Source organism: Hyaena hyaena, unplaced genomic scaffold (assembly GCF_003009895.1).
Source record: "Hyaena hyaena isolate Hyena2069 unplaced genomic scaffold, ASM300989v1 scaffold_96, whole genome shotgun sequence".
Classification (NCBI taxonomy): Eukaryota; Metazoa; Chordata; class Mammalia; order Carnivora; family Hyaenidae; genus Hyaena; species Hyaena hyaena.
The window spans coordinates 388,163-408,799 of NW_024080729.1; the positions used below are offsets into that span (position 1 = coordinate 388,163).

The 20,637-nt window shown below is 40.8% G+C and overlaps 1 protein-coding gene across 2 annotated transcripts; it reads left to right on the top strand.

Moving 5' to 3' along the window:
• Positions 1-343: 343 nt before the first annotated feature.
• Positions 344-12,031, top strand: SAYSD1 (SAYSVFN motif domain containing 1). Of its 2 annotated transcripts, XM_039235305.1 has the most exons (3): positions 344-636; positions 5,769-6,136; positions 11,915-12,031. In XM_039235305.1, exons 1-2 carry the CDS (start codon positions 439-441, stop codon positions 6,111-6,113), a joined length of 543 nt encoding a protein of 180 aa, XP_039091236.1. In that variant the 5' UTR covers positions 344-438; the 3' UTR covers positions 6,114-6,136; positions 11,915-12,031. The 2 variants fall into 2 exon arrangements, with proteins under 2 accessions (XP_039091236.1, XP_039091235.1); XM_039235304.1 differs by lacking the exon at positions 11,915-12,031 and having other exon boundaries at positions 5,769-6,367.
• The last annotated feature ends 8,606 nt before the right edge of the window (positions 12,032-20,637 follow it).

The window sequence follows — 20,637 nt, forward strand, 5'->3', positions numbered from 1 at the left end:
AGCTTTCCTCAGAAGAGCCCGCGGAAGAGAAGGGGACAATGGAACAGTCTTTATGTTTTACATCTTTTTAAAAGTTTTTATTTATTTAAGTAATCTCTAACTCAAGGTGGGGCTTGGAACTCCCAACCCCAAGATCAAGAGTCGCACGCTCTTCCGACTAGGCCAGCGAGGCTGCCCCTATGCTTTGGATGCTTAACCGTTTAGCCTGAGAGGCTGACACTGCGTCCTCGAGTGTTCAGAGGGTACTATTAGCTGTACGTTCAGCCCAATGAACGTCACAAACACTGGTGCCCGCCGAGCCCCGGGCCCCCAGCACGCACGCGCGGCACAGAACCGCCGCTACGCAGGCGCACTGCGGCCGGGCGACGGGCAAAGCGGAGGGCAGGAGCCCGGCCGGCCGGTGCGCGCGCCAAGGCGCGGGGGAGGGGGGCGCGCGCCATGGAACAGCGGTTAGCGGAGTTCCGGGAGGCCAGGAAACGGGCCGGACTGGCGGCCGAACCCGGCCAGAATGCACAAACCTCAGGGAAGAAGGCGGAAGCAGCTGCGACTCCAAAGGCAGCTCCAGGCTGGCTAAAACGGTTCCTGATGTGGAAACCGAGGCCTGCGAATAACCGGGCCCACCCCGGCCTCGCTCAGGTGAGAGGAAGGCCTCGCCCTCCCGGGACCTGGCTTCAGGGACGCCGTCGTGGCCTCCCAGGAACCTCCGGCCGAGGCCACGCCCATGGCCCGCCCACCGCGTGTTGGCCTGCAGGCCACGCCCCCACCGAGGAGCGGTTCCCGCCCACCAAGCGCGAACCGCCTCCCTCCCTCTGGTTCCCACCTTCGCTGGCCGGGAGGGGCTGCTGGCGCCTCCCGCCTGCGGGGGGCCTGAGGCTGGCGTCTCCGGCCACACGTGTCAGCACTGATCCGTGGCTTTGACATTTTCTTTCCAGCCCACGGCCCACGCAGATCCTGATTCCTGTCGGGAAGCGAGGGTCTAGGGCCCTGGAAAAAAACACCTCTGCCCTTGAGTTATTCACAGCGAGTTGAGTTATTGTGATGCCGGAAACTTATCTACCACCGCCTTCAGTTGCAGCCCTCCGCTAATGGAGGGTAAAAGGTCTAATTGGATACTGCTAAGAAGTGGCAGTAATGAAGGCTTCCTTTGATTTTGCACCTGGGACACAAGCAGCCCATAGCCCAGATAGTCTGCGCTTTAGAGATAGCATTTGAATACAAACTTGCAAAAGTGTGGTCTGTGTAACTGCCAGAGGCCGCAGATGCTTGTGCACCTCTATTGAACTAGGGAAACCTACTCAAGTTCAATAGTGAATATTGAGGTGAAAACATTATTTACATTAGTATGATAGCCTTTCCACCCTTTAATTCTTTAGTATTCTCTTAATGTTCAGATGAACTCGGTTCACATCTTGTATTTTCATTTCGTTTTCACTCAGGAGTAGAGTGGCAAGGTGCCTTGTGCGTGGATTAGACTTTCTATGTTGGAATACAGGACACAACATCGAGGGAAAATAATGCCTTGAGACAATCTGTGACAAAGCCTTTGTATCTCAAAAATGTAATAAGAGCCAAAAAATTCCTTTTGAAAATGAAAATCTCTTGGAGCAGAAGTGTACCTTACTCCTCTTAAAATTATTTCTCTTAGTTCATTTATTATTGTACAACATCTGGGTTTAGGCAAGTTTTTTAAACCAAGGAGAACTTGTTACTCAGTTTTGATTAGATACTATTCTCCATGGCACAGAGGGTCCCATCAGACTCGCAGAAAGAGAGTGCCGCAGGGTTCAAACAATCCATTTCCTTGCGTGCGGTTTGTCTCAAGATAAGTTCATTGTTGAGTAGAACTCGCTGAGCACAATTGGTTAAGATTTTAGAATCTACTTCCCTTGCCCTTTTTCCTCTCTACAGTGAAAAAACAATGTCTGGCCCACACAATGAGTTTTTGCCTGCGTGTCTCATTTCCAAAGGAGTATGAGATCATTGAATTGGACCCAGAGAAGCTGAACTTGGAGAAAGTTTCCATTATTAAAAACCCAAATGCTGATGCCCCGACAAAAGGAAGACAGGAAATGCTGGACCTCCAGTCGGCTCTTAGTAATTACTCTGTTTTTCATAAGGGACTCTGTCTTAAGCTCATTTTCATTGGCTCAGTTATCATTCCTGGGTTTGTTCTGGTGTGAAAATTCTCATTAAATTGTTTTTTTTTTCTTTCTCCCAATTTATAATTCATCTCTCTTAATCATTTTGGAGACACACAGTGGCTTGTCAGAAAGTTCTCTAGCCTTCTATTTGTAATTGCTTCTTGGTTGTCATTGATAAGGAAGCATCCATATCCTCCTTCCTCCACTCTCGAATTTAGCTTGAAGAAAGCAGTCCTCGAGATCAAATATTTCTTTCTGTGACAAGCTTTACCACTTGTGACTCTTTTCAAGCCCGCAGAAACCCCCTTCTCCCTCCTCAGGCATACCCTGCAGCAGTCCCCATGCAGGGTCTTAGCCCCAAGGTGTCCACACTCACCCTGTGACTCCTCCCCTCCAGCCCTTGGCCCAGGCCGACCCACTCCTCAAATGCACCTGGAGTCACCTGGCTAAGCACGGCCTTTGCATCATTCCCTCAAACCCAAGAATCACCTTTTAATTTCTTCCCTTTCCTTGCTGTCATTCATTCATTCAGCAAAATTATATCCTGTGCCCACTCTGTTCCACCTACTGTCCCGAATCCGGGAAACAGTGTGATAAAGGCAGATGAAGCCCTGTTCTCACAGAAGTTGCATTTGGGGCAGCAGAAAATAAACAAAAGAGCTGAATAATGGATGCTATGAAAGGGGGAAGAACAGGATGCTGTGATAGTGAACTGGGGGTGAGAGGGGCAGAGTGCTACTTTAAATTGAGTGGGCAGGGAGGACCTCACTGAGGAGGTGGCATTTCATATGAAGGAGCCACTCTTCAAGAAACCCGGGACAAGGCCAAGGGCCCATGTGGTCACATTTTTGCTGAGATTTGTAGAAGAGGGAGCTATCCAGGTGATGTGAGGGGAAGGGGGCATTCCTCTCAAAAGGAATCATATGTGCAAAGGCCCTGAGGTGGGAAGCAGCTTGGGATTTTGGGAAATGGAAGTACTTGTCCTAAGCTATGCCTCTGTGTGCTGTGATGACCACAGACACTTCCATACACAACTTTTATAGCAGGAGCCACGCTGGTACTAAAGCAAATGCCAAAGGAGGTAGAGGAATTTCTATATCTCTCCTCTTGTTTGTTCCCTTTGTCAGTTGGTTTGGCCCCTTCCCCCATCTCCTAGTTCTCTAACCCTTCCCTTTACCATTCCCCATAAAGGCCCCTAATTAAGTACAAAGGGCTATGGAAGGAGACCATGCTAGGATCCTATACCAGTCTCGTCTCTGCCAGTCACTAGCTGTGTGACTTTAAGGGAGTTACTTAACATCTCAGTGTTTCCTCATCAATAAATTGGGATTAGCAGTGCCTGTCTCCCAATTACAGGAGATTGGGGATCTTGAAGCACTTTGTAAACTGTGGCCATAAGCATTACTCTTTTTATACTCTCTCAATAATAAATTCAGTTTACAGTAAATGTCAAGTTGTACACATTCAAAATGTATTCTGCAATCATCAGTCGATCATTTCTTTCTGACTTCTGTGTCACCGCCCTAGTTATGCCAGGCCCTTCTCTCTCACTGGGCCTCCTGTGTTAGCTACTCACAATTTCCCTGCTTTTAGCCTTTAGCCCATTCTCTGCCTGGCGGGCAGAGTCATCTTAAATATAAATCAGATTATATTAGTTCCCTGCTGAGACTTTCAGTGATTTCCCTACTGTGCACGCTGGTCAAATCTGCAAGGGACATGTATTTACTTAACAAATGTGTGTGTCGGGAGGGGGTGTGTAGCTGATGGCATGTTCAGGGCTTTTCCAGTCTAACTTGAAAGGTAATAATTACAACGTTAACAGTAGAAAAGAAGGTCGCAGCAAAATAGAATTTCTGAAGCAGTATAAATCAGATGACCTATATTTCTTATCAAGACCAAATGATATTTGTGGTCCCCTTTTAAATGATCATGGGAGGAATGGGGAATATAATTGAAGAAATGAACCAAGTTATGCCGTGTAATGAGAACCTACATGCGGGGTGCTCTGTTTGTATCTGGAGACCCTGAAAGATAATAAATGTTGGTCCATTGGCCTCCTGGTAGCAATCTAGGGACACATGTCAACTGTATTAAAAGAAAAACACTTGGGGCGCCTGGGTGGCTCAGTCGGTTAATGTCTGACTTCGGCTCAGGTCACGAGCCCTGCATTGGGCTCTGCTCTGGCAGGTGGAGCCTGCTTGGAATTCTCTCTCTCTCTGCCACTCCCCCGCTTGCACTCTCTCTCTCAAAATAAATACATAAACTTAAAAACACAACACTTAACCAGCAAATAGTTTGATGCTCTGTGAGACAAAGAGGCAGTAAGTAATCTGACAGGCAGAGGGGGAATTCCTCCCTGATAGCTGCGGAGGTCAAGCATACACAATTCACCAGTCGCGCTGGCCTGGAAGGAACAGAGAGGAAGGTGGAATCTGTCCCAGGATACAGGTGGGCACTGTCTTTGGGTAGTCATCCCTGTTGAACTGGAGTAGAGCAGTGGATTGTATCGTACAGTTAATTTTTTATATCATTTTTTTTCAGACTGTAAGTTGTGACCCATTAATGGGTGGTGAAATCAGTTTAGAGGATCTAGTCCTGTGTTAAAAATTAATTTAAAAAAATGGAATAGAAGATGAGAATTTCATATGCGGTGAAGATATTTTGTTGATTTGTGGAACGTTTTCAGATATATATATATATATATATATATATAATATATATGTTGGGTCACAATACAAAATTTATTTCTTATTATGGGTCATACCCAAAAAAGTTTGGAAAATACTGGACTAGAGATCAAGCCTCCCTAAAGCTAGCTAAATATCTGTATCTCTCATTTGCACCCAACCCAGGGGCCTATGTACTGGCATTTCTGTCTGTTGAGTAAATGGAAGGCCTTGCTTGGATTCCAGCCCAAGAAGTTTAAATTTTAACCTGTAGGCAGTAAAATTTGTTGAAGGTTTGTGAACAAGAGGTTGGGTGTGTGTGTGTGTGTATGTTTTAGGAAGTTCCATGTAGCAGCTATACATAGGATGCTTTGGAGACTCCCAGCAGGGAGGAGGTAAGGAGTCCAATTAGGAGACACTGCCTGGGCCTGGTGGTGTGTAGGATGGTCCTGGGATGGAAAGGTTATGGCTATAATGGTGATTTATTTTTAGTTAAGTGAAAGGGATTTTTTTGTTTCCTGTTTCATATAGTCCTCATTTTAGAATCATGCCACTGACAAAACTGTAGCTCATCTAATCAAATCAATAAGCTTTGATTCTGTGTGTGAAGCATTAGGTGTGACGGCTGCATTATCACTTACCAGGGAGTTTTTGTATGGGGCACAAATTAGCTCTTATTAGTAGCAGGCAAATCTGAGGAAATGACTCCCATAAATGGGAATACACCTGAATGCTTTAAGGTTTTTATCAGGTCACAGCTCACTAAGTGCAGATCAGTTTTGATTCAGTCAGAATGGGGCATGTGAGCTCTTTGGAGATGACCGTTTTAGACAGCAGGACAAGAAAATAGAAATCAATGAGCCGGAAGCCTTCCCAGAGCAATGAGAGCTGTGTCTCCAGATTGGTTTTGATCCTCTGAGCCCCATTACCCTTTATTCTTACTTCTGTTTGTGTGTCCTAGGAAGTGGCTCATCTTGGGAGCAGCACATCACAGCCACCACGGAACATAGCCATTCCTCTGCCTTCGCCGCAGGACCAGTCTTTCCTGATCAACATCACCTTCTTGAAGGTTCTTCTCTGGTTGGTCTTGCTGGGATTGTTTGTGGAACTGGAATTTGGCCTGGCCTATTTCGTCCTGTCCTTGTTCTACTGGATGTATGTCGGGACACGTGGCCCTGAAGAGAGGAAAGAGGGAGAGAAGAGCGCCTACTCAGTATTCAACCCGGGCTGCGAAGCCATCCAGGGCACCCTGACTGCAGAGCAATTGGAACGCGAGTTACAGTTTAGACCCCTCGAGGGGAGATAGGACTGTGCCCTGCTGTCTTGCAGGTAGCCTCCTACATGGTCCCTTTAGCCTCTGGATATTGGCTTGTGGGTTTGATTTCAAGTGCCCAAGACTAAGGACAGCTTGCAGGTTACTTCTGTGGCTGTGAACTTCTACGTTCTTTCCCAGATCTTCTGCAGTTTTATCTTTGAACTTCTCTTTGGTTTTGGTGAAACCCCTTGAATGACATTCAATGTGGTTATGGTTCACTTTATAAAAAGTACGTACTCATAAAAGAGAGCTGTTTGTCTCATTATTTGAGAGAGGTGGTTTTAAAACAGTAGAAAGGGTTTAGGGAGATAACTTTAAAACACCCAGCTGTTTGAAGGAATGGTGTGTTAAAATAAGTGTTCTCTTTAAGTCTTCTCATATATGCTATAAAGCATTTTTTTTCCCTGAAAACTTTAAGTTTCAAGTTTTTGTTTTTGTTTTTTGGTTTTTTTGTTACTGTTGATGATGATGTTTGTTTTTTCATTGTTTTTCTTTCTTTTCTGCTTTAAATCTTACTTTTTTCTGTCATTAATGGTATTGAAAAATAAAATAGCTTTAAAACATCTGCTTTTCACAAGCAGATCCCCATTGCCCATCACCATCTTCCACTCTCCTCAGTTATTCTGCTCCCACTTAATGAAGGAAGATAGAGAAGACAGAGTCCTAAGTGACAGGCGTGGGGAAGTAGATTGGTAGATTTGGTAACTGGTTATTCATGATGAATTCAGCAAGAAAAAAATTTGTGAGTGTGTTCAAATGAAAGCTGTGGAAGTGGCTCTAGACTTATTGGCTGAGCAGGTTTCTTATATTCCGAAGGCTCTGGAGTAAGCAGTCCCTTTCTTTGCCTGTGGGCCTCTGGTGAGAAATTGTGTAAATAGGGTTAACCAGGCGTGATTTCAGTCATCCTTCCTCTTCTAGTACAAAGTTAGTGTTTAGGTTCATTAAAATTCAAAGCAAACCATTAAATACTTTTTTTATGGATAATACTGATGAGTAAGAGGAGTCTAGTTTTAAAGCAATAGTTTTTTCTAAAACTTAAAATTTTAAGAAATTAATGATTTCTCAGGAGGATTTCAACTTCAGAATTCAGTTATTGATTCTTGCACTCTGACAGTAATTTTACTATTTATGAGATATTCTTAAATATGGATACTTATTGCTAAATTTTTTTTTCCTTTTTGGCCTGATTTGCTTACTATATCCAAACCTTAGCTCAATTTAAATTTAACTTTTACTCATTGAGCACTAGCACCCTCACAGGCACTTGAGATATGATAATGGAAGAAGCAGACATATTCGCATTGCTCTGAGCATACGGTCTAGCTGGTAGTGGGGTTGCTGGGAGTGGGGTTGGCAGACAAAATAATAGAGGGAGATGGGGCGCCTGTCTGGCTCAGTTGGAAGAGCATGCTACTCTTGACCTTAGGGTTATGAGTTCAAGTCACACGTTGGGTATAGAGATTACTTAAACTAAATAAATAATTTTAAAAAATAATAAAATGAGGTAAGTTTCAGTTTTAGGAGGAATACAGAGGGGATGTTCTCATGAATCACACTTTGTAGCCAAACCCATGTGTTCCAGCCCTTACTGAAAGTTCTTCCGGTCTGTGGAGCATCTCTCTTTGGCCCTTGTTGACTGGGAGTCTGGCTCTCTCAGAAGCCTCACTTGAACAGAAATTCCCTTTAGCTCATGAAGAAGTACTTTCATTTTTTTTAATTAAAAAAATTTTATTTTTATTTTTTTGAGAGACAGAGCATGGATGGGGCAGGGGCAGAGAAAGAGGGAGACACAGAATCTGAAGCAGGTTCCAGGCTTGACACTGTCAGCACAGAGCCCAACGCAGTGCTAGAACTCACAGATCAAACCATGAGATCATGAGCTGAGCTGAAGCCAGACACTTAACTGACTGAGCCGCCCAAGTGCCCCACAAAAAGTATTTTCTTCCAGGACTTCTGTCTCAGCTGGGCCTCCAGAAAGTGTGGGAAACCGCTGAATCCCTTTTAAACAGGCAAGATTTGATCATATTTCAGATACATGCTTTTGTTTCCTGATTTATTTTCTTCAGGCTTTCTTCATTTCCCTTGATATTTTACTTGGGCTTTGACATTTCATAAAAGCCAAATACAAGGAAGAAATAACCCTGATCAGAGACTCACTACAATGCCCCGCTCAATAAGCATTGTTCTAGGAAAGAATTCTCATTTAACAAGTGTGTAATCCAGGGGCGCCTGGGTGGCTCAGTCGGCTGAGCGTCCAATTTTGGCTGAGGTCATGAACTTACAGATCATGAGTTTGAACCCTGTGTCGGGCTCTGTGCTGACAGCTCAGAGCCTGGAGCCTGCTTTGGATTCTGTGTCTCCCTCTCTCTCTGTTGCTCCCCTGCTTGCACTCTGTCTGTCTGTCTGTCTCTCTCAAAGCTAAATAAAAATTTTTAAAAATGTTTAAAAATGTGTAATTCAAACTTTTACTTAAACAAAGCACCTGTAACTCCAAATTAGGAACATATGACCCAATTAGCAATCTCACCAAAGCAGAGACACTGCTTAAGCATAGAAGAAACTCAGCTTCAGAGTGGACCCCACTAACATTCTTTAAAAACGTTCCTGTTTATAATGAGGTGGAGCTTGATAGCCTGAAGCCCATCTTCCGTGAGATTTTCTGTGCACGATCTGTCACCTCTCCTTGCTCACCTCTCACCAAAGGTTGCATGTAATGACAGCATTAACTTCTAGGAAAAGTGGGGTGTGAGCCAATTAAATGCATGGCCGGGGAGAAAGGAAAGGACAGTATGTATTTGCTGTTCTTATCAGACCATTAAGCTTTAGGTGCAGTCTTGATTTCCTGAATTTAGAAAGGCCTATTGATCTCAGAATTTCCACTCAGGGCCTGACCATTAGCTCAGCAAGCAGCTTCCATTAAAGGCTGCTTCTGTCGCCAGGGAACTTGAAATCCCAGAGATGCATTCAGTCCCTATGATTGCTGTGTGCACTGTGCACAGGTGAGGTCATTTCTGTCCGAATCTTGCAAGAAAATTGGTTTTTGCTTCTATTCACATTGTCCCATCTTGTCTATTCACAGAGACTGTTAAATGAACCTCTACTTAAAGGGCTGGAATGGACCCCAAAATGCCATCAAATGCATCCTCCTTGCCTTGGGCAAGGGCCGCATTTATTCCTGATCAAATATTTTTTTTTCTGGTGACCCTAAAGAAGAAGAATCTGAGTACAAGATTTAGGCACTTCTTAGGGAATTTTTTGCTGAAAGAACTTGAGCCACCCCCAGTGCCGCCCCAAGGTTATTTCTTACCTAATTTCAGGGGACATGGAGCATCCTCCAGACTGATGAACTGTTACTCTGTCCTTGCTCAGTTGTCTCTGTTCTTCAGGCTAAATCCACTGCATTGTACCTCTGGGACAATCACTTTGAAGCTAGCCCTGACACACCCTGAGGGTTCCAGGTCAGGGCAGAGGTGAATGTCACAGTTGGTGGGTACAATGACTTTTCTCAAAATCTCTGGAGTTTCACCAGTGATGATCTAGGCATATGTATTTTGTGCTATTAGGCTTGTCCTTTGAGTCTGGGAGGTCTTTGGCATTTGCCTTTTGACCGATCTCTTCATTAAGGCTCCTAAGCTCTGTGCTGAAATCAAAAGAATAAAAAATAAAGGAAGTTACACAATGAGAATGAGAACCAATGATTCTCATCTGGACAGAAGAAAGTGAAATTTGTGTGTTTTGTTCCCTGCCACTCCCACTGTTAACCATATTTGTATTTAGGCTTGGCGCTGCTGAAGAGCCCATAAGTGAGCTTGGCAGTCAATCCACCCTAAGAGCCAGGATACCTGGTGGGGCTGGGATGCCATGGAGCCTCTTGCCACCAGGGGGTAGCATAGAGCTGCTCCTATATATCCTGGTCCCTTCTCCCCACACTTGGTAACTTATGTAAGGTAGAAAACCCACCAGGATGTTTATCTGAACCATTTGTGCTGCTTTTTCAGATGTTCTTTTCACTTTAAGATTCACAAAGGAAAGGGCTCATCAAAGGGTCCTGGGAAAAGCACAGAAAGCTACCAGAAGTGATGTATACTGATATTTTAAAATAAAACAACAGCCCCCCTCCAGACTTAGCAGGCAGTATTGCACACGAAGGGGCTAGCACTGTGCTCAGAGATCTGGGGGGGGTGGGGGAGGGGGTACTAGAAACTTACACAGCTGGCAGAGAAACTTGATCCCTAAGCCAAAAGAAGTAAAATTTGAACCGTATGTTTTGGGTTTTGTCACATAATTTTATTTTGCCACATTGGAGCATTGGGCTAGATAAAGATTTGGATCTCTCAACAAGCTGAGAGAGAAGACAAAGTGCACAGAGAGCCACTTATCAGGCATTTAACATAATGTAGATGTTTATAAAGGTGTAAGTAATATGTGTGTGTTGGGGGAGGGGTGTTGGGGGAGGGGTCATCAGAAGGAGCGCTCACTTTTTATTTTTTTTTTATTTTTATTTTTTACAAATAGTTTATTGTCGGGGCGCCTGGGTGGCTTAGTCGGTTAAGCGTCCGACTTTCGCTTAGGTCATGATCTCGCGGTTCGTGGGTTCGAGCCCCGCGTCGGGCTCTGTGCTGACTGCCAGCTCAGAGCCTGGAGCCTGTTTCAGTCTGTGACTCCCTCTCTCTGACCCTCCCCTGCTCACGCTGTCTCTCTCTCTCTCCTAGAAATAAATAAAAAAAAAAAATTTAAAAAAAATTTAAAAAAAAAAAAAAAACAAATAGTTTATTGTCAAGTTGGTTTCCATATAACACCCAGTGCTCATACCCAGAAGTAGGAGCGCTCACTTTCAAATCTCAATTCTATACTATGTAGGATCATCACTTTTATATGAAAAATACTAAATTGCCTTAACAAGTCATGTTAAAATGTTTTGAAAAGTATAGACCGTGGAACACCGGCATTAGAATCTCTTGTAGTGGTATTTTTTTTTTTACGTTTGTAATTTATTTTTTTCCAGCTTCGTTGAGATATCATTGACTTATAACACTGAGTGATTTTAAAGTATACAACATGATGATCATATCTAAAACAGTATCTTCCTGGTCTAGGTAAAGGTTAAAAAACAAAACAAAAATCAAAACAAAACAAAACAAAACAACTGTTCCAAAGATACTAATAGGTATGAAGAAAATTATGCCTTGTAAAATGAAGTTTAATCATGAAACACACTAAACAGATTTCTTATTTATTTTCCAACCTAATGCTTATTTGCAACTCGAAGAAAGATTTTGTGTGTGGCATTTCACAAGTTTGTTTGACAGATTACTTTGTTTTTAGAATATCAGTTAAATATATCTCCGACTTGTTTCTCAGATCAAAAGTTTGTAGCAAATGGGCCTATGACAGTGGCTGACACACTTGATAGCCTCTCAGAATGATGTAAGGAGTTTATTGAAGTGTCCCTAGATTATAGTCCCAAAACTTTTCATTCAGTGAGTCTGCAGAGAGATTGTCAGAAAGCTGTACTTTTAACTTCTGTCCCAAGTAAAGTGAAAATTAAAATGTAAAATTCTTTATATAGCCATATATTATAAAATGTTATGTCAATATGCATATGTCACTGCTCACTCCTGGGCCGATACGCCATAAGCACCAGCCTATGACTCTATTTAGAACTGGGAAAGTCCCTGCTGCTTATCTGTCATTTATTTAGATGTCCCATGGGTTCACTGCATTCCACATGTATAACCTCTTCCTGTGGCCCGCACCCCAGTAAAGGAAGCCTTCTCTTTCTGTTTCCTCAGGGCAATGAAACGGCATGAATATTCATGACCAATCAGAGATCAAAAAACTGGCTATCAACTTACCCGAGACACAGCTAATCAGTCACCAATTCATGTAAATTCCACCACTCTGATAATTAACCTTCTACATTTGCTCTCAAATTCAGAGCATTTTTATGTATTTGTAAACAAATATAATAGTTTCATACCTAACAACCCTTTCCACTATTGTTTCCTCAGCTTCTACCGTAGACATATCACTAAAGAGCAAATCTGATGATGTCATTCACTTGTTTATAATTTCTATATTGTTAGGATATCCTTATCATACTTAACGTGCAATATGGTCAGCATTTTTGTAAGTCCCTTCTTATGTTAGGAACATTAGTTTTCCTTCATGAGTTTCTTCTAATGGGTTTCAATTACAAAGATGGCATCCATCATTTTCTTTTTTTTGTTTTTGTTTAAAAAAATTTTTTTTTTTACAAATAGTTTATTGTCAAGTTGGTTTCCATATAACACCCAGTGCTCATACCCACAAGTGCCCTCCTCCATGCCCATCTCCCCCTCCCCCCCACATCCATCAGTCCTCAGTTTGTTCTCAGCATTCAAGAGTCTCTCATGGTTTGCCTCTCTCCCTTTCCCCCACCATTTTCCCCCTTCTTCTCCCCCATGGTCCTCCGTTAAGTTCCTCCTAATCCTCCTATACGTGCAAACATATGATATTTGTCCTTCTCTGCCTGACTTATTTCGCTTCTCTTGTAGTGATATTAAAAGGCAGATTCCAGGGCCCAGGCTAGACCCACTGAGAATTTCTGGGAATAGGACCCTGAGAATCTGCATTTTAACAGTTTCCTTGGTGCAATCTCCACTAAAGATGAAGAGCCACTGACATAAATCACGAAGTAAAATAGGAAGACAACTTAGCACATATTAGATCCAAGCAAAGAAAGATGGGTGTGTATTTTTAAAAAGGGCAACAAGGTTTGCCATTTTTCAAACTACTCATTTGGAACACATAGTAAAAAACACATGCATGGCTTTAAAACACTGAGGAACTAGCTCCAAAGACCATAAGGTAATTAAAGACGTGTTATTTTTGAAGTTTTCTTTAGAAACAATTAGAGTAAAACCTTGGATTTAGTAACTTGTTCTGCGAGTGTTCCACAAAATGAGCAAAACCTTTCTAATTTTAACTTGATAAACGAGTGATGTCTTGCAATACAAGTAGTACATTAACATCAAATGTTACATGACTACAACTGAGCCAATGGTTCTTCTCCCGTGTGCGCTCTCTTGCTCTCCCTTACTCTTTCACTGTGGAATTGTAGGTGATCATTTCCCATGCTTGGATACTTGGTCTTAGGCCATGGTGATTGGCAGATATTAGTGATTTTTCAGAACATTGGAAGGTGCCCACAATTGGCACTAGTGTTTTTTTTTTTTTTTGTTTTTTGTGGTCACTTCAAAGCACCTATGGACAGTTCTTTGCTTTTCCATAGAAGAGTAAGCTTAGGAATGCTTTGCTTCATTCTAGGTCATTGGATAGGTTCCTTGTTAAAGTTGCACGAAAAGTAAATGATTCCATTGAGCCAGTAAATAGCAATGATTCTGTTATAGTCAAGGTCATCCTGCACAATAATCCTTCTTTCTCTTGTCTTTCTCGCAGCAGCCATGAAGGTTTTCAAAGGTAAGTTCAGGTTAATTTGTTTGTCTTTATATTTTGTGTTTTCTTTATTATTTTAGGTTATATTACAGTATTGTAATCATTTTCATTTGAGTATTTTTGGGTTGTGGAACAGATCATCTGAGTTTCCATTATTTCTTATGGGGAAATTCGCTTTAAGAAATAAGTGCTTTGGGTTACAAGCATGTTTCTAAAAATGAATCATACTCACAGACCAAGGTTTTACTGTATTACAAAAAGCACAAGCTTATTTTAAAACATTTTGGAACTATAGAAAATAATATTTTATTTTTGTACTTTTATGCATGTATTTCAGTAATCTCTACACCCAACATGGGACTCAAACCTATAACCCCAAGATTGAGAGTCGCATGCTCTACCAATGGAGCCAGCCAGGCACCCCTAACATATATTTTAGAATTCAAGAGGCACAGAAGATATATATTGGTAGGGTCTCCCTCCCCCATGTCATGCTTGTTCTCTGCCCAGACCACAAATGATAGCACATTATACACACTACTCTTTTTTAGTGTTGGGGGCTTTATTTACATGCACCTAATGTTTTTATGTAAGAGAATGACATGATCCAATTTTCATTTTTAAGAGAGCACCTAGGCTATCATGTGGAGTCTCTTATTTGTGGGGCACACAGTCCCTCTGTGTCCCTTATTTGCCCATTCTCTCACCCATCCACCCACCTATCCATTCATTTACGGAGCACCTAACCATTTTGTTCCCATTGGTGAAAATGTTTACATATTTTTAATTCTACTATTAAGATTTTTAAAATAGATATTGACATTATAGCAAAATTACTGGCTAATGAAGTGTATTTATACATTCTATTTTTTTATGTTAAGGTGGGAGATTTAAATTGGGGGAACCAATAATATTAATGATAATGATAATTAAAACCTAAGTCAGAATATTCTAAAAGTTAACACAACAAAATTTACAAATATTTTAGAAAAGGAACCAAATAAAATCTGTAACCATTTATTTCCAAAACAGATATATTTGTGCATTCATCAATTTAACAGCATCTTACTGAATACAATTTTTTAACAAGTCACTCTTTCATCAATGAAAGAATTATAATCCATAAATGTGAGCATATGAGACATAACAATAGTAGATTGAAGTAGCCAGCACCTGCTTTTTTAATTTCTATGAATATATCATATGTCTGTCTGTCTGTCTATCTATCTATCTATCTATCTATCTATCTATCTGCCAATCTTTATCCATTTATCTATCAGTCTGTCTTGAGGTTTGGGTCATTTCTTATGAAAAGAATCAATAAATTTTAAAAAAAGACATTAAAAAATTTTAAAAAGGGGTGCCTGAGTGGCTCAGTCGGTTAAGTGCCCGACTTCAGCTCAGGTCATGATCTCACAGTTCATGGGTTCGAGCCCCATGTGGGGCTTTGTGCGGACAGCTCAGAGCCTGGAGCCTGCTTCGGATTCTGTATCTCCCTCTCTCTCTGACCTTCCCCTGCTTGCTCGCTCGCTCTCTCCCTCTCTCCTCTCTCTCTCTCTCTCTCAGAAATGAATTTTTAAAAAGACATTAAAAGAATCAAAAGCCTAACATAGTATCTATTGTGGATGCTGATGGAGCAACTAATCTTTTCCAGGCCAGGTGCCTGGCTCTAATGATCAATTATCACATGGTTAATGCAGACAAGATCCCTTTTCTCAAGGGGCTCACAGTCAAATGAAAGAGGCAGTATAGTAAGTGCTATGAGAGTGTGCATTCTAAAGGAGGGACAGAGCAGAGAAAAAGGAGTATCAGAATACTCAGGGGTCAAGAAGGATCTCCTGACGGTGATATGGATTGAGTTTGAGGAGCATCCGGTACTCCCCAGAAAAACAGGCAGGTGCAAAAGAACTTTTCAGTCACAGAAAACCACCTGGGAAAAAGGTGATAATCAGGAAGGAGAATTACTTGCTTGGGAAAAAGTGATGCACTCTGAGGATGTATATTATTTTTTCCAACTGGTTGTTAACATGTATATACACTATTGATTTTGGTATATTAATTTTGTTATAGCTCTTGTCCTTTATTGAGGTTTCTTACTAATTATAATGGTGTTTCACTCGATTTTCCTGGATTTTCCACATAGATCATTATTTTCTTTTCCAGGAATAGAAAATTTAACTCCTCTTCTTCCAGTTTTTATACCTCTTGTTTTTTTTCTCTTTGTCTAATAACATTGTCTAGAACATCAAGAAAAATGTTAAATCAGAATGATAGTCAATGATGTCTTTGTCTTGTTCTTGACCTTAATGAGCATGCTGTAGTATTTTCCCATTAAGCATGATGGCTCTGCGATAAGTGGAGAAATAATTATTCATCTGTATTTATGTTATTAAAAGGTTTTTTTTTCCTTCTTAAATTAAGAATGGATGTCGCATTTAACAAAATCTCTTTCAGTGTAGTGGAGATTCTGTGACTTTTCTCTTTGACCAATAAATGTAATCAGTTATATGTTTACATATATTAAACCATCCTTTTATTCCTGGACTAAATGACCCTTTATTTCAATGTACTGTTTTTTTACTTACTTTTATTTTTTAAAATGTTTCTTTATTTTGGAGAGAGAAAGCAAGCATGGGAGGGGCAGAGGGAGGAGAGAGAGAGAGAAAATCCCAAATACGTTCCGCACTATCAGGGCAGGGCCAGATGCGGGGCTGGAACCCACGAACCACAAGATCATGACCTGAGCGGAAATCAAGAGTCAGATGCTTAACCGACCAAGCCACCTAGGTGCCCCTGAACTGTTCTTTTAATGTACTAATAGACTCTGTTAATATTTTTAATCAATTTTCATGAGATTATAGCATTTTTTAGGTATTTTCGGGTTTTGGAATATATAAAAGCATATTTTTAGGTCTTCATTACAAATTGTCCCTTTTATCATTATAAAAAGGCATCTCTGTTTATTACTTTTTGCCCTGAATTCATCCTTATCTGATATTCAGTTTGGGATGCTTGTTTTTTTTTTCATGATAGTCTCTTATTATTTTTTAATATAATTTATTGTCAAATTGGCTAACATACAGTGTGTACAGTGAACTCTTGGTTTTGGGGGTAGATTCCTGTGGTTCATTGCTTATGGACAACATCCAGTCCTCATCCCAACAACTGCCCTGCTTGCTTTTTATTTGCATTTGCCAAGTATGCCTCTGTCCATACTGTGGTTTTCAGTCTGAGCCATTTTTATCAGGTGTGTTGCTTGTATATAGATAATAGTTGAATTTTACTCTATTGTAAATAGAGTAAATGTATCTCATAATACATTGTGAGAATATTTTTCTTTTAATAGGTGAGTTTCAGTCATTTATGTTTATTGAAGCCTTGTTTATCTCACCACATTTTATGTTATGCTTTGGGTTTATATTGGTAATTTTATCTCTGGTTTTTGTTTCAATGTTTTCCCCTTTGTATGTGTGTTTCTTTCGATAATTTGGAAAACTTCTATTTCTGTTCCAAAGTTGTTTTTTTTTTTACTTTAATTACTTAACCCTTTGGACTTTTAGGCAATATTTATTAATACATATAAAAGACAAATATAAGAAGTTAGTATTTCCACCTTTTCCCTACTTCTCTCCACTCATCAGTTGTCAATTCTATTGATTGATTGGTTAATTGACTTTACATTTTTAAATATAATTATAACCTATTACTTGATTTATTAGCCTTAAATTACATAGTTACCTGTGGCTATGAAAGATGAGGAAGTCAATATACCTACACTGTTTTACACCTCCTATCCATTTTCTTTTCCTCATTTTATTAACTATACCATTACTATATTTAGGTTAATAAGAGCTACAGTCTGTTCTTTAATCATAATTTATGCATTTGCTTTAGTCTTAGTCCTACCTATAATTGACTCTCTTCACTTACTGATAAGCTATGAATAAATTCTCATGTCTTTCTTCGACAATATTCATTTTGACAGGCTCTAATATTTTTGCATAGATAAATATATCATCTATTTAGCCAATCCCCTATTATTAAACATTAAGTCGTAGCTAGTGTTCACTAGTATGAATAGTATAAATAGGCTAACGTCTTTGAAATTTAAAACTATATTTCAAACTCATAGAAAAGAGTAATTAGAGGCCAATCAGAATGGTGGTCTCAAACTACAATGACCATTCACATCTTCTGGGAATTTTGTTAAAATGAAGTATCTGATTCTGTAGGTCTGGGCCAGGGCCCAAGATTCTGCATTTCAAGTAAGCTCCAAGGTGGTGCTGATGCTACAGGTCTTCAGACAATACTTTGTGTAGCAAGATCTTTGAATACATTTTGTGTCTGGAATTTTGCTTGAATGAAAAAAAAATGTTAGAAAACATGTCTGTAGCAGTGCTTCTCATTGTGCCTCATGACACATTTAAAATATTAGGTTTGTATCAAATAATTTATAGCAAATTATTATTATTTGTGAATATTCATTTTGCAGTTTTATTAATACATCTGCAAGGTTACCTTAGGTTATACATCTGCTCACTTGTCTGGGCCTATCAGGGATGTGTTCATGGCAGCCTATGAGATGTGCACATTGCTGTCACGTGGGAAAAAAAGCTGAGAACCTGAGGAACTTCAACAAAGCAGAGTTCAGGCGGGCACACTAGAGTGAACTGGTGAAAAAAGAAGCCTTATAAGTGATGTCTGCACTCCTAACCCTTGGAGACGTGTCTTTCATTTGGTGATTGGTTGGTTATTTATTGGTTTTATCCTAAAAGGCCCTAAGTGATCTGGCCCCTCCTTGCCTCTCCCAGTTATGTTCACTTCCTTTGTGTTCATCATACACAAGGGTTTAGCAAAAATGGGTTGACCTTTCTCTGTACGGGGCCAGACAGAAAAGTCTTGTTGGCCGTACTGTCTCGGTCACGACGACTCAACTTGGGTTTTGTAGAGCCAACGCAGCCATATGTGACAATACATGGGCAGCTGAGAATGCCCATAAAACTTTGTTTATAAAACCAAGCAGTGAGCTGTAGCTTGCTGACCCCCTCCTCGAACACAATAAGCTTTTGCTTTAGGGTCCTTGCACTAGCTGTTCCCTTTGCTGAGAACTCACTTCCCCTAGATGATCCTGGGATTTCCCCCCCTTGCTCCAGTCAGGTCTTTCTGCTGTCACATCATCTGAAAGACCTTCCCTGTTCCTCTCCCCCCAGCACAAGATAGAACCTCTCCTCCCTATCTCCATGTCCTTTTTGTACCTCTCTCCTATGGGAAATACTGCATTTCATTGCTTTACTAATAATATTGATCATATTTTGATAATTTCTAGAAAAAAACATATGCATTTATAGGCAGAACATTTTTATACATTTAGCAGTTAATTTACAGTTTACTGAAATAGATTTGTTTTGCAGACTTTGTTTTAATCATATCCCCCTTCTAATGATTTTCCCCCTGAGATTTAGACTGACTTCAGCAGTACCAAACATCATATGGAGAAATGGCACAGGGTGATTATGAAAGCATTGCTTTGTTCTAAAATCTTATCAATGAAAAAATAATGTCTTTGGCAACTCTGGCTCTTCTAATGGGTCATACCAGGTTCTGTGCCTCTATGTGATTTTCAAACCATTTATGGAAAGAGAATTTCCTATACATTCATACATTTCCCAGAAGCAAGGGAAACCTCGTGCCTAATGAAAGGCTAGTAAATGCAGGGTGAGTAGGGGAAGCGGGAGGACATTTCCTAAGGAGGGATGATCAAATGGGAAATTCACATTAGGACTTGATAGCTTTGGAGGATCCAGCCCCAAGGAGGAGAGAGGGGTTGGATTCAAAAAAGTCTACATGGGATGTCCATGATCTTGCTGCAGGGTTTGGAAATCTGTATCAGTGCACCATTTTGAGTACAACTGAAGAAAGTCTCTTCATGTGGGCTGCTGTGCAGAGGGCGCAAGAGCCCCACATGCCGTTAAGAAGATGACTCCAATTTGGGGGGCACTGCTAGGTTTCAGATGATGGCCTACCCTCAGGGACTCTGCACCACAGATACAGAATGTCTCAAGAGTGATTGTCGTTTCTTATGTGACAAGTGACACCATGACTTAATCCAGTGAGGGAAACAGAGGCAAAGTTTGCCTCCTACTAGAAGAAGGGCTGTATCTGAGAAGCAGGCAGAGTTTAGGAGAACATGAGAAAACATGATTGCAGTTGATGCCAAGACCGCATAGATGTGGCATCTTTTCTGGACTTGTGGCCCCATCATGCTTTGGTTGGCAGGCTTCATGATCTTTACCATTTCCTGAAAGAAGGTGCTTTTGTAAATACCTTACATAAAGTGTGGTGTTATGGATGTTTTTCTTGATGGCTAAGAATAGTCCAACACGGTATAATTTGTAATGTAACCTGATTTCTTTTATATGAGATATCTTTTCATCTGATTTTTTTACTGTACCTTTGGAAAGGATGCTGTTGGAAGGACATTGGTCGTAGCTTAATCAGAGTAAAATATCTTTCCTTTTGTGTGTTTCTCCCTCATTTTGGTTCTCTTGGTCTCCATTTCCCACACGAGAACCTGAAAGATGAAAGAACTTGATGGTGGTTTTATTGCAAAGTGGCATCTATTTGATAGATACCAGTGAGATTCAAGAAAACTGTAAATTTAATTTCCTAGCATTCTTAAAGTTCTGAAGCTTCCTAGAGGGCACAATATTTGGTGGTAAAATGTACCACCAGAAATGTACATAAATGGTTCTAGATTGTTGAAGATTGGATCTAAAAGGTGAAGTAACTATGGCCTTTTTTTGTTGTAGCTGTTGAATGTGGGTAGTTAAGGTACCCAAGTCCTGAGCTGTGTTTCTAATTCTAACCTTAGGTCATATGGAACTGGAAAGTCTTATTATAAACACTATATATTAATTCAAGTCCTTGCTCTTTCACCCTAGAGATATGGAAAGTTAAAAAAAAAAAAGTTGCTTGCAAATCCCTTTTAGGGGACACCTGCCTGCTTCTGCCCCGGAGCAGGCCATCTCCTGGCATGGGACTGCTCAGGGTTTGTAATTCTCAGCTATTGATTTTATTC